The following is a 13,711-nucleotide window of genomic DNA, read 5'->3' on the forward strand; positions in this document are numbered from 1 at the left end:
ATAGTATTTTCTATTTTGTGAATGCATCAGTAGTATTGAATGGTAAGTTAGATAGGATGGAGAATCCACCTTGATGAGATGTATGTAAATTTGGCCTCGTTAAAATATCTTATATCTTATCCCACTTTGATTTGACGATGCTTTCTATCTCATTTATATAAGTGTGGATTACCACTTTCCTCTTATGAGGCATTTGAAAAGGATAAGTGACACATTTTTAGTATAGTATCAGAGTTGACTCAAGTAGACAATGAATATTGTTGTAGATGTAGCACTACAAAAAAAAAAAAATTGGATAGTTAATGACATTTTTTAATGCTATTAAGCACGCTAATTGTGTGCCTAATTATACCACCAATGCTTCATAAAATGTCCTTATTGTTTGCGTCCCAATTAAAATTAGGGGACACAAATAAAAACGTCTTAAAAAGCAAAAGATTAAGATTACCATACACTTAGGGACGCTTTCTTTTGCATCCTAAATTATGATTATTTTTAAAAATTTCCAAACACAAGTAACTGCGTCTAATTTTTGTTCCTAAATGATAAGTTTTTTTTAACCCTTCATTAATCCATTGCGCTGCAGTTGAAGTGATACAGAGGAGTAATCACGTGATCATTGATCGATGAATAAAAACTGTAAAAGTTGGTATTTAAACAAATTAGATAGGCAATATATTAATTTGAGAAAAATGAATAACAGCTATTGCGGTGATTAGGAGAACAAGTCCTCACCATTGTAAATTCAATATTTGAATACCTACATATGTTGGAGTCAATGCTTACGCGTTATTGAATTGTTGTTAGCACATTCCATGTTACTAGTATTTCCCAACGTATTAACGTCTTCTCGCCACTCCACTAAACAATATAGGCTATTTGAAAGTGAGATTCATCATTTTGAGTGAAAAGATTCTTAGGTAATTGAATTGTTGTTAGCACTTTTCTTGTTTCTAGTATTTACCAACATAATGCCGTCTGTAATGTTCTAATAATTCTAATTGACTTAGCAATAGATAATCATTTTGTGTATGAGTAATAGCAGTCAATAGAATCAACTTAGAGCATTTTTTTTTAATTTTTCGTGTAAACTATAAAAAATAGTCAATTATATTACAAAATTTAGTATTTTGTGTATAATTTTCTCGACCCGTACCAACCTGTCTTTTTTTTGACAAAATTAAGTAGAGTTTGTATGCAAATAAGTCTGTGGATACGCGTGACTTAATAGGACAAACCGTCATTTTGGTTCAATCAATCAATTTAAATTTTTTTTTATTTATTCATATTTTAAAAATATGTTTAATACTAGTTATTTTTCTTCGTCCTTACATATCAATTTATTATTGGTATAGGAGGAAATGTTGTAGGAAATGACTTACATATATTTTAAAACTTTTCTAATAATATAAGCATATCAATTTATTATTGGTGTAGCTTGAAATGTTGTAGAAAATGGCTTAGGTGATCCTTTCCGGCACTCATTCAAGTAAGCTCATTATCATTGTCTCTATGCAGAGGCATTCTGATCAACCACCGAAGAGTGGTCAGAAAACGGTATATTATTTCAACCTTCGCCACTGTTGTTACCTTTTATCTGAAGGGAGAAACTCAAGAATTTCACCAAAATCTCCAAAACTTAAAAGAGAGCAACTACTACAACAATTCCACTGATGAGGTTCACCTCGTCGAAGAACTCATCAATCCAGTAGCGAAGCGTCGCCTCAAAAATCAACGGCCCCTCTCCTTCCCCTTCAAAAGAAATAGAGAACTAATAATATTGTGGAATAGGAAAGTTGAGAAGAGAATAAAATTAGAAGGCACAAAGAGGAGAAATAGCGTAATGAATCAAGAATATAAAGATCGGCGAGTTTGTTTTGGTGGCGAGATCCGCACGGTTTGCTGAAAACATGATGGTGCAACAACTCTTGGACTAGCTGCTAGCATCTCCGGACGACGATGTAAGAATGGTGATGGAAGTGGTTGGAGTGGTCAAAACAGCACTGAAATGTGTATGTTGTGATCCAGAGTCAGCGGCCGTCAATGAAGGAAGTGGCTCAGCAACTTGGTGCGCGCCCACCACAGTTGGCAATGCCGTTCCTCTTGATATCTGTGCTTCATCTCATGCATTCAGAGTGAGCTTACAATTGGATAAACAACTTCTTTTATGATAAATATGTAGATGCTCAGTAGTCATATGAAAATGTCTCTGTTTCCTTTGTCTTCTTCTCGTTTAAATGTTGTAAATTATTGTGAAATCAAGATCAAATAAATGTTGATATATGTATATATGATTAGATACTGTTGGGTTTAGTTAAGTATCTCTGCTCTGAACATATTTATGTGATTAATAAATACTTCCTCCGTCCCAGATAATTTGGAACACTTTGACCCGGCATGAGTTTTAAGAAATCTAATGGAAAGTGAGTTGAAAAAATTGGTGGGATGTGGGTCCTACTTTTAAAGTATTAGTTTTATAATAAAATGTGAGTAGGAATGAGTTAGTGGAATATGAGGTCCACTATCAAAAATGGTAAAAGTAAAATGGGACAAATTATGTGGGACGGCCCGAAATGAAATACTGGGTCAAATTATCTGGGACGGAGGGAGTAATGTTTTTTTCATCTAGGTAGATTGCTACCCTAGTCTCTTTTACTCTGTTTTTCAAACTAAGTTATTTTACTTGCATGAGTATAAATTGGTATTGCATTCAATAGTCAACAAAACAAAGTCTGATGAGCTTCATAAACAGAAGATATTCCAAGTCAAGGCTTGAGCAATATCATGATGCCTAAACCCTAAACTATTGCTACAAATTTTCCACACTTCCCTTTTTCATAGTAATGCAATGCATGTTGCAACCTCATAAAATGAATTGTTCACTAAGACAAAGATTACTTTCTTGTCCTAATAGCACTTGCTTACTAGACAAATGGATTGCATGATTACACAATAGATAACGAAATTTTAGAAAATTTGCAGCAAGGCAGTCGAGAATACTACTTGATAGAATTGCTTTGTGTGAATTTTGTTAGAGCTACAACAACTAAATAATACAGACCATATAGATTGAATATCGTTAATAGAATTGCTTTGTGTGAATTTCATCAGAGCTACAACTACTAGGTAAAGGTAATACAGACTAGGTAAAGTGATGGATTTAGGGTTCGGTACTTATTTCATCATCGATTCTCATAATCACCACATTAATGTCGAGCAAAGCAGTAGCAATGAATATTTCAAATTCGAGCAGAGAATTCCAAGCACAGAAGAATTTTGGATGGCCTTATATCAACTCCACTTCCCACCACTGCCATTGGGAAGGCATTACATGTGCTTAACATTTCTGATGATTATGGCATGTCTCATTCATCCAAGCAAATTTATCTCAATTTGTATCAGAATCTGTTAGGATCGTTAATTGCAACATTAGTTTGATATTGTCCGTTTATACATCTTCCAACTTTCCTTACTTCAATGTGGGATGGGTTTGTAACCAACATAATCAAACTCCAGAGTGAGTTGTGTCTTGTACATACTACATTCAACCATTATCTGGCAATTAATCATAAATAAAATCATAGAGTTGACTTACCTTCCAATAAAATTAGAGTCAAGTCAGTCCACTGAAGATACTCATTTCTTCCATTTTAAATCCACACCATAAAAAACCTTGGAATAATTGTGAGATTGAAATTCCAGAAATTGTACTTGATTCAAACTTCAAAGCTTGAACTCATAGATTTACTACTCTGCATATCAGCAAGGTAGCCATGGAAGCTGCTTCAGAGCCCCTGAGAGAAGACAAACTCGCATCAATTCGCAGACGCAACAAAATCGTAATCGCAAGTTTCTTCTCCCTAATCATCCTACTAGCATTAATCACCGGTGTAACAATCACCTCCCTCGTTCAAAAACTCAACTCCGAATCAATCAGATCGAATCCAGCGGTTATTGAATTCTGCTCCCCTTTCGAATTCCAATCCGCATGTATCAATTCCATATCATCCAAAACCAATCCCCCGCCCGACGCCAACCCTAACCAGATCTTTCTCCTCTCTCTGCAATCCTCCCTCACCAAAATCTCCGAAATCATCCCGATAACTCGATCCGACGGCGCGCTCAGTAGCTGCTCGACTTCGTTGAGTCACGCGGCGGATCAAATCAGTAATATTCTGGAGACGCTGGGGATCGATCCGGATCTGGAGAGCTACGACCGCGGCAACATGAAGGCGTGGATCGGCGCAGCGGCGGCGGACCTGGCGGCGTGCGCGGAGGCGGATTCAGAGGTGGGGAAGAAGGTAGCTGACGTGGCGGCGGTGGTGAGGTACGGCGAGTTTTTTCTGGAGAACAGCGACGTAGTTAATTCGCAATTCCGGTGGAGCCCGAGATATTCGAGTGATTGGGGAAATAAGGTGCCTGAGAATTTAATCACAGTTACTATATTTGGGTTGCAGTATTTACCGTTGATTTTCTTATTCTGCTTGTATTTACGAATTTATTAAAAGAATGTTTTTTTTTTCATTTTTATGTATCAATTTTACTATTAGATGTTTATATTTAATCTTATTTTACCAAAAGTTGTGTTCTTTATATAGGTTCAAAACTTACATTTTTAGTCATATAAATTCACGTTAAATGATTTTAATCTCTGATTTATCATCAAATATGTTAGTACAATTTGTCTTCTTTGTGATTTGTACATGATGATTATTGAATGGCTTATATGTATATGTGCATAAACAAGTTAATCAATAGTATAAAAAGATTTGATTGGTGAATTCTTACAACATCAGTACTCTAACTTCAAGAGTTTCACCCTGAAAATATGTAGCACAAACAAATGCCGTAAAAGATACTGCATCTTCCTCAAATAATGTCTTAATTTGCTCTTGAGACGTCCACAATTTAAAGATGGAAACTATTGTATCTCCATATGCATGGAAGATGAAAACTGTAGTGATTCAAGCAGCGGAGCAGAAGGGAAAGATGGCTTCGGCGGCATCTCTATAGACTCCACACTCCCTTGTAGCATCTCCACAACCTTACTTATCGACGGTCTATCCGATGGAGCCGTCTGAATGCACCAAACCCCTACCATTAACATTTTCATTTTACTTTCTTCTTTCTCATCTCCCATAATCACATCATCAATCTTCTCCTTCTTCGCCAAAACAAGCTCATAAACACTCTCATGAAAATAGTTTTCACTCGATTGGATTATAGGCTCGGTCGTTTTAGCCATCTCTTTCGCTCCCACCATTTCAAGGAGCATCATTCCATAGCTATACACATCCGACTTGTGAGACACTACCCCAAAATTTCTAGAGAACACTTCAGGAGCAATGTACCCTATAGTCCCTCGCATCCCAAGCAGTGATATCATGCTTTGCTTCTTCTTGAAAAGTTTAGCAAGCCCAAAATCAGCGATCTTGGGGCAAAAATCTTCGTCCAAGAGTATATTCTGAGGCTTGATGTCGAAATGCAGGATCCTCGTGTTGCAGCCTGTGTGCATGTACTCAAGGCCTCGAGCAACCCCAACCGCAATCAAGTATAGCTTGTCCAACCCCAACGAAGATTCTGGATTTGAGTAGATGAACTTGTCCAATGATTTGTTGGGCATGAATTCATAGACTAGAGCCCTTTTCTTTCTCTCGAAGCAAAATCCTAAGAGCCTCACAATGTTGACATGCGAGGTTCTACTGATGCTTGCAACTTCGTTGATGAATTCCTGCGCGTCGTCATCGTGAGTATCGGTTAAGACCTTGACTGCAACAGGTTGACCGTCATGTAGCTCACCTTTGTAGACAATGCCATATCCTCCTTGTCCAACCTTGTCTTTGAAGAATTTGGTCATTCTCTTGATCTCGTAGTAGCTATATCTCTTTTGTGACAGAGATGCATGGTTGAGTAGGAATTGCTCCACGTTCGAATTTTTAGTGATTTTCCTCAAGTATTGCAATATGCGATTTTTTCTGAAGAAGCAAATTATGATTGATAAAATTATAGCAAGTGCGCCGACTGAACTTCCTGGGAATTCATAGAGTGCAATAAGTCATATAATTAGTAAACTGAATACTTAATTACTTCCTCCATCCCGAAATAGGAGTCCGTAGAGATGACTCAATACAGATTTTAAGAAATATAAAAAGAATTATGGAAAAGTTAGTAAAACACGAGTCTCATTTTTATGAGTATTACTTTTATAATAAAATGTAAATAGAATGAAAGTCATTTTTTGTTTTTAAAAAAGAGAAATCATTATTTCTCTGAATACCGCAATTTTTTCAGTACAGCAGTATCAATTTTCTTATACCGTGGTATACCACGTTATACCTAATTTTCGGTATGTATAAAATAGAATTAAAAAAAATATCTCTGAAAATCTTACTTTTAAATATTTTGCATTACGGTATACCTTACCGTACTTCGGTAATACCGCAATAACGGTAAGGTAACGGTATCAAAAATTAATCATACCGAATTTTCCTTACACCGCATTGCGGTATATCAAAATTTCGATATGATATCAGATTTTGTCACACCGCAGTTTCGGTATGGTATATCCACCCCTAGGTCAGACAAAGGCTTTATCCTGCTATTCTTCTTTCTGAGGGCCTATTAATAGGATTCTGGATCCATTGGCAGAAAGAATGAACGATCATAAAGGCTAGCGGGTAAAAAAAATCTCTAATCACAAAAATGTGAGATCTAGTAAAAGTGAAAAGAGACTCTTTTAATAAGACCACAAAAATAACAAAAGAAAGAGCTATTATTATAGGACTAACAGTAGAAGGGTTTACCCGCAATAATTGCAAATTTCGGTACATTAGTTCCTGAAATCAAAACGATTAACCGGTTAGATCATGTGTGTAATGATTAATGTGAATACTCGTTACCATATCATTATTTATATATATTTAATACTAATTAATATCTACGCAAAATCGGACATTTAAAAGTTAGTTAGAAATTGATCAAAGTTTATTAATTTACCGTTCGTTTTTTCATGTACATTTTATTTCATAGCGTATATATGTCCATGTTGAGTCAAACTTGAATAATATTTAATAGACGGAAGGAGTAAATCACACTTCCACAATTATGTGACGCTATTTCCGTGGAATCTGGTCTTTTTTTTATCAAAATCAGATAAGTGATAGTTCAGAATTACCATGAAATTTTTTTTATTAGCAATGCTAAAGAAAATTTGCAACTACCTTCGTCCCCCAAATATTGACACAGTTTGACCCGGCACGGATTTTAACAAATGTAATGAAAATTGAGTTGAAAAAGTTGGTGGAATGTGGATCCTACTTTTAAAGTATTAATTTTATAATAAAACGTGAGTATGAATGAGTTAATGGAATATGAGATCCACTACTAAAAATGGTAAAAAGTGAAGTGTGTCAAACTTTCAGGGACGGACCAGAATGATAAACTGTGTTAAACTTTCAAGTACGGAGGTAGTGATAATTAATGTATTTGAATCATATCACTCATTTCAACCTATATTTAATTACTGTATTTGAATCATATCACTCATTTCAACCTATATGGAGTAATATTCTTGGCTTCTTGCACAAAAAGTCCAGCAATATATCTACGACTAGTAGTAGTAGGCCATGCATCCAAGAAAACAACCATTTTGCAGCAGCCTTTGATTGACCAACAGAGAATGAAAGAGAGAAACAATTGTTACCGTCTGAGCAAGTTGATGGAAGTGAAGTATTATTAGAACAGTGGCAAACAAACGATCCCGTTCCACCGGAGCCACAAGCTCCACCGGAATTCAAGCACCTCTGGCAGTTCTGGTTATCCACTGACCACTGGATCGAAAATCCACCTTGCAGATATGCTTGCAATAGTCTGAATGATAAATTGGGGTTCGGATTTGATCCCAACCTCGTGGCTGCAGATTGAGTCACCCGAACAGTAACTTCAGGGCCGATGCATGTGGTACCAGCTGTCAGTTCAATTGTTGTTGTGAAGTAGAAAGTCTCGCCGCTACTGCAGTTGAACTGATTGGGCTGTCGGGGTTGGGACGGAGGAGCAGTGCAACCATAGAGCAGAGTGATATTCTGATCATTAGAGGGCAGATCAAAACTGAAAAAAGTGGTATCTAGGCTTGTGTTAGCGAGTTGCTGAGTCTGCGCACAAGGGCTGTTCCATAGGTCGTCTCTCGCCACCCTGAGCGTGCTCGTCTCGTCGTTGATTTCAAGGACGCGGTAGAGTAGTGATGAGGTGTTTATGAAGGGAACATTGTATCTGCAGATTATCTCATATCCCACAGCGCCGCACGACATAGGCCGGTTTGCGCCGTAGAATGGATAGGGTATATCCTCTACATCTCCACATCGGAATGGCTGCCTGCAGGTTTCGTACTGAGTCTGCTGCGATACGACACAGCTTGGGATTGCAAATAGCACGAGGAGGATTAGGGGGACAAATCCTCCATTCATTTTTGAAGAATATGATTTTGATTAATCAACTGGTCTTAAACATTACATTATACATATGTATGGCATTGACTAAGTATGCCATTTTGAGTCGATTTTTCCAATGACTGGAAGCTTCTGCGACGGCGTAGGAGGATTAATGGTAAGTTAGATAGGATGAAGAATCCACTGTAAATCTGGCCTCAACACTAATTTTACGACTGATGAATAAAAACTTTAGAAGTTAGAATATACACAATTAGATTATTTTGAGAGTAGTTTGATCGTTTTCGTTTGTCTCTGTTCTTCCACAAGCAACAGTGAATCAGTAAAACATCTCATCTTTTCCATGGACGTAGATCAAAAGATTGAACCACGTGAATTCAGTGTGCATTTTCTTTCTTGTTCGTTTGTGTGTTTGTATCTCAACATATTTTTTTCCATCTTGCAATCTTAATGATAAAAATATTGGTCAACAATGTGAGTATGTATATACAAAAAGCAGCAGTATATAAGCAATATTGAATACCTACTACACTTAGCTTATCATATCAAGTATGTCGGAGTGTATGCACACTTCCAATCCATATATATAGCGTTATTGGAGTGTTGGTAACACATTCCATGTATGTACAAACACAGCAATAGTAGGCTATTTGTTAATGAGATTAATCATTTTAAGTGTAAGATCTTAGGCAGTATTTTGCAGTCAGAAATGTTCTAATAATTCTAAGAGTAAAGGTCGAAACTGATCCTGAACATATGACCATTTTACGATTTTGGTCCTAAACTTTATCTTTTGGATTTTTTGGTCCTGCACATTTCAATTCGGATCACAATTTGTCCTCCGTCAATAGTTCCGTTAATTTTATAACAGTCAACGGGTTTAACCCAATTTTGTCCAAATTAAACTTTTAATTCTTATTTTTAAAAGTCACTAATTTATTCCATAATTATTATTTTAGTAAATATATATTGGGCGTAGAGAGACGCGAGAGCGAGAGCGAGAGGCCACTGGAAAACGAGCTCCATCCAAACAAGCCCGACGAAGAAATGCGGACTTTCAGAGGTCAAATAATCGCCGTATTTTTCCGTGTACCAGCTCTTGAGCTCCAAAAGGAGCGGCGGAAAGAGGTGCCGCGGGAGACAGGATTGGGCGGCGATGTTGAGGAAGAAGAAGAAGAGCACAACGTCGACTAGATTGTAGAGGAAGCCCATCTCGGGGAAAAGGTGGAGTTTTTAACTGAGGAAAATTTGTGGGCTGTGAATTTTTGGATGATTTTCGTGAATGTCGAGGTTTTGATCGGCAGTGTAATGAGGATCTGAGAAAAAAAATTAATTTCAGCACAAGTTTAGAATCATAGCTGCAATCACACGAATCATAACCGCCGAGATGGCGAAATCGAGCTCCGCTGCGCCTGCGAGAATGCGACCTACAACTCCAAGCAGAAGGTTGTGTTGTCGATGAGGGTGGCGAAGACAACCGTAATGTGGAACAAAGCTGGCAAATTGGGGCGCTGTCGCGCCATCGCGTTATCGCAATTTCAGGTGAATTTGAATTAATTAGTGATATGAATTAATTAGTGACTTCAAAATAAGAATTAAAAGTCTAATTTGGTCAAAATTGGGTTAAATCCGTTGACTCTTATAAAATTAACGCAACTATTGACGGAGGACCAATTGTGATCCGATTTGAAATGTGCAGGACCAATTGTGATCCTAATTGAAATGTGCAGGACCAAAAAATCCAAAAGATAAAGTTTAAGACCAAAATCGTAAAATGACCATATATTCAGGACCAGTTTTGGCCTTTACTCTAATTCTAATTGATATAGTAATATACTTCATCCGTCCTGTTTAAGATAACACGTTTTCCTTTTTAGTTTGTCTCAACTGAGATGACACATTTTCTTTTTTGGAAACATTCTCTCTCCAATTAATACACTCAACAATTTTTTCTCATTCCTATTAAAATATTCATCTTTCTTTATCTCTCTACTTTAATACTTAAACTTATATTTTCTTTTTCCAAAACACTTTAATCAATAACTCCTAAAATTCTGTGTCGACTAAGAAATGTGTCATCTTAGTCAGGACGGAGGGAGTATTAAAATGTTATACATGAGTAATAGCTGTCAACATAATCAACATAGCGCGTCTTTTGATTTTTTGTGTAAACTTCAAAAATCAAATCACAAACTTTTGTATTCATGTTTAATTTTCTCAATCTGTCCCAACCTGTTATTTCTGGCAAAATTAAGCAAAGGATAAATCTAAATGGATACGCCGGATTTATAATAGGCCAAAACGACACCGTTCTTGGTTCAATTAATCAATTTTAGATTATTTTTTAAATTATTTATATTTTTTTCATCCTAGCAAAAATGGTTTGACCAAACTCATTACCATTCCCTCTAGACAGAGCACTGGAGGACAAAATTAAGAATAAGGGGAACAATTATATACTCCCTCCGTTCCATTGTAATGGAGACGTTTCTTTTCAACACGGAGATTAAGAAAAATTGTGTTCGGTAGACTGGTAGAGAGATAAAGAGAGAAAAAAAGTAAGAGAGAGTAGTAAGTGTGGAAAAATGTGTTGACTTTTACTGAAAATGGAAATGACTATATCACTACAGAACGTACCAAAATAGTAAAATAACTCTATTACTATGGAACGGAGGGGGTATACCCAAAACACCAAAAATATGAATAACCTAGTGATAAAATGCTCTTTTTCTACTTGTTCAACCTAGGTTCCAATCCTCAAAGTTAAGATTAGAAAAAATATACTACTTCGTATTATTATTATTTTTATGTTAATATTGAATGCTTAGTCAAGAATATGGACATTTTTTTTCTGCAAAAACCAATATTATATTAATCAACATGAGTTTTTTTATACTTTATTCTAAAATTTAGATAATTTTATTTAATTAGCAATTCAAAATTAGTGCTAATAAAATCAAAACGGGTCATCACATGTGACAATATATGAGATTTAAAATCACACTTGGGTAGCGGAAAAGTTAGAAGTATAGCCGAAATAATTACCCTTTAAAATGTAAAAAAGCAGAAACATTTCCAAAGGCAAACTAAAATGAGATTTAACTTTAATTCGGATTATTATTTGAACAATCATTTTTTCAATATCTTTACATAAGGCTTGTCATCTTGATTCAAGCACTTTCAAGTTTGAGTAGTCCCGACCCACCAGTGAAAAAGAAAAGAATATATAGAATAAAAGTTAAACGAAAGTTGAATTCAAAAATCTCTCCCAAATTTAGTTATTGGGGCATTTTGCTTGTGAAAAATATATCTATGTCACTATGTGCCCAATCGTCTTGAAAAAACTTGGAATGACTCATTGTAAATTTATAAAATTATTTTTCACATTTTGTTTTATTGATTAATGAGCATTATTAAGTGTGTTTTTTTTTGTTGAAATGACAATTGAAATTGCATATACTTATTAATTCTTGCAGCTTCCTTGTTTATCTATGTTCATCATACATGCCTATAACATGCGTATATATTTTCACTATAGCAAAATTAATAGAAACATTCATAATTGGAAAATAAGTAGACATGCAAATAAACACTATGTTCTCAGCAATTATTCATAGACATGCAAATCATTACATAGATTTGCACTCTCCAATATTATGCAACATAGTCCCTATAAGTGAATAAGAAAGTAACGAAATTTGATTTTTAAAAAATATTGGAAAAGAACAAGTAGCCCAAGCACCTTTTGACCATCTTCCCCTTTACTTTTTCTTTTCTTGAGGAGATGGAAAAAGCATTTACAATAAAAGTGGGGACTAATTAGAGATTCTTGCCTACAATCTACATTCAAAAAAAAAATCAATACATCAATAATAGAGTTTCGATATTTTTAAAATAAGTACGATAAGTAGTTCGTCACTCACACTTTTGATGTACATCTGAGTGACAACTGATAGTTCATTAAACTAAATTAGGCCTTTACTACAAAAAAATTATAGACACACTAAAGTGGGATGATCCTATAAACAATTTTCATTTGAAGATAAGTATGCATCTAAAATGGCATCTTGCATATTAATTACACGTGTTTATCAGAATCTAACACTAAACTAAAACGTGGACGATAATGTATAACATAGTTTTCTAGTATTCTTCTTACAGAAGATTAATTAAAATAAATGATATGATAATAGTATGAAAGTATCAAAATATAAAGGTTTACTATGCCTTTCACCCCAATTAAAATGACATACATTTTTTATTTATCTCGACCAATATAACATATTTTTATTTTAAATAACTTCATTTCTCTAATTAATATATTTAATTATTTTTTACTTTCAATTAAATCTTTAACTTTGTTTCTCTCTCTAAACAATTATAATAACTAAAAACTTCTAAAATTAATATTATCAATTAAAAAATATACTGTAACGTTCCATAAAAGCATCTTATGGACGTCCGCCCGCCTTAGCCACAGGCGGGCGGCTAGTGTGTGGCGGACATCCGCTACTGCATTAGGCTAACGTGACGGATGAACGGGCGATGGATGAGAGGTCAGGCACGGACTAACGGGTTAGCCGATCGCTAGCCTATTGCGCGGCGAGCGATAGGCTAATCCATTTTTTTAATTTTTTTTAATTTATACTCTATATTTAAAACTCATTGCACTTCATTTTTTATAAATACCAATAATTAAAATGAGTTAATCGTATTTGTAAATTTATTTGCTAGGCTGGGGCATTGGCTAGGCTATTGCTAGAATGTTGTTTGATTAGCTTATAACTAGGCTGTGGGAAGTGTGGGAAGAGCATGATAATATGATAGGAGGAGTTTTTGACTAAGCTATTGCTAGCCTATGGCTAGGCTATCCTTATTATGGATGCTCTAATAGTAATTATTTTTTTTTTAGTAAAAATCAATCATATTTCTTCTCACTTACTTTATTCTCTTTATATTTTATTTATTTTTTTAAAATTTAACTTAATATATTTTTTTCTAGATTATGTGCCGTAAAAAAACATCTCCACTGCTGTGACACGGGATAGTAGTAGAATGTATTTGTAAGGGCATCCACTATAGGGGCGGCGCGCCGGCCGCCCCCTTCCCGGCGGCGCCGCGGCGGTGTATAGGGGGGAAGACGTCCGGGGGCGGACGAATTTGTTGGGGCGGAAGGGGTATCGCCGGCTTTGCGGCGAGGACGGGCCGCTGGAGAGAGAAAAGCGGCGGCCGCCGCGCCTACCTATTGCGCGGCGACACCGCCGCGG

The 13,711-nt window shown here is 35.8% G+C and overlaps 1 protein-coding gene across 1 annotated transcript; it reads right to left on the bottom strand.

Moving 5' to 3' along the window:
- Positions 1-4,769: 4,769 nt before the first annotated feature.
- On the bottom strand, positions 4,770-8,483 carry LOC125202617 (LEAF RUST 10 DISEASE-RESISTANCE LOCUS RECEPTOR-LIKE PROTEIN KINASE-like 2.4). Its single transcript, XM_048101058.1, has 3 exons — positions 7,703-8,483; positions 6,804-6,836; positions 4,770-6,030 (listed from the first exon to the last, which is right to left on the bottom strand). Exons 1-3 carry the CDS (start codon positions 8,460-8,462, stop codon positions 4,922-4,924), a joined length of 1,902 nt encoding a protein of 633 aa, XP_047957015.1. The 5' UTR covers positions 8,463-8,483; the 3' UTR covers positions 4,770-4,921.
- Between the last annotated feature and the right edge of the window lie 5,228 nt (positions 8,484-13,711).

This window comes from Salvia hispanica, chromosome 1 (assembly GCF_023119035.1).
Source record: "Salvia hispanica cultivar TCC Black 2014 chromosome 1, UniMelb_Shisp_WGS_1.0, whole genome shotgun sequence".
In the NCBI taxonomy this organism is placed as follows: Eukaryota; Viridiplantae; Streptophyta; class Magnoliopsida; order Lamiales; family Lamiaceae; genus Salvia; species Salvia hispanica.

What these genes read in the sequence shown, in the direction of transcription:
- LOC125202617 (XM_048101058.1), bottom strand. Translation starts at nt 8,462, where the DNA reads ATGAATGGAGGATTTGTCCCCCTAATCCTCCTCGTGCTATTTGCAATC. An exon ending in TCCATCAACTTGCTCAGACG is followed by an intron (nt 6,837 to 7,702) that starts GTAACAATTGTT and finishes TTTTGATTTCAG; the next exon opens with GAACTAATGTACCGAAATTT. An exon ending in GAAATTTGCAATTATTGCGG is followed by an intron (nt 6,031 to 6,803) that starts GTAAACCCTTCT and finishes ATGAATTCCCAG; the next exon opens with GAAGTTCAGTCGGCGCACTT.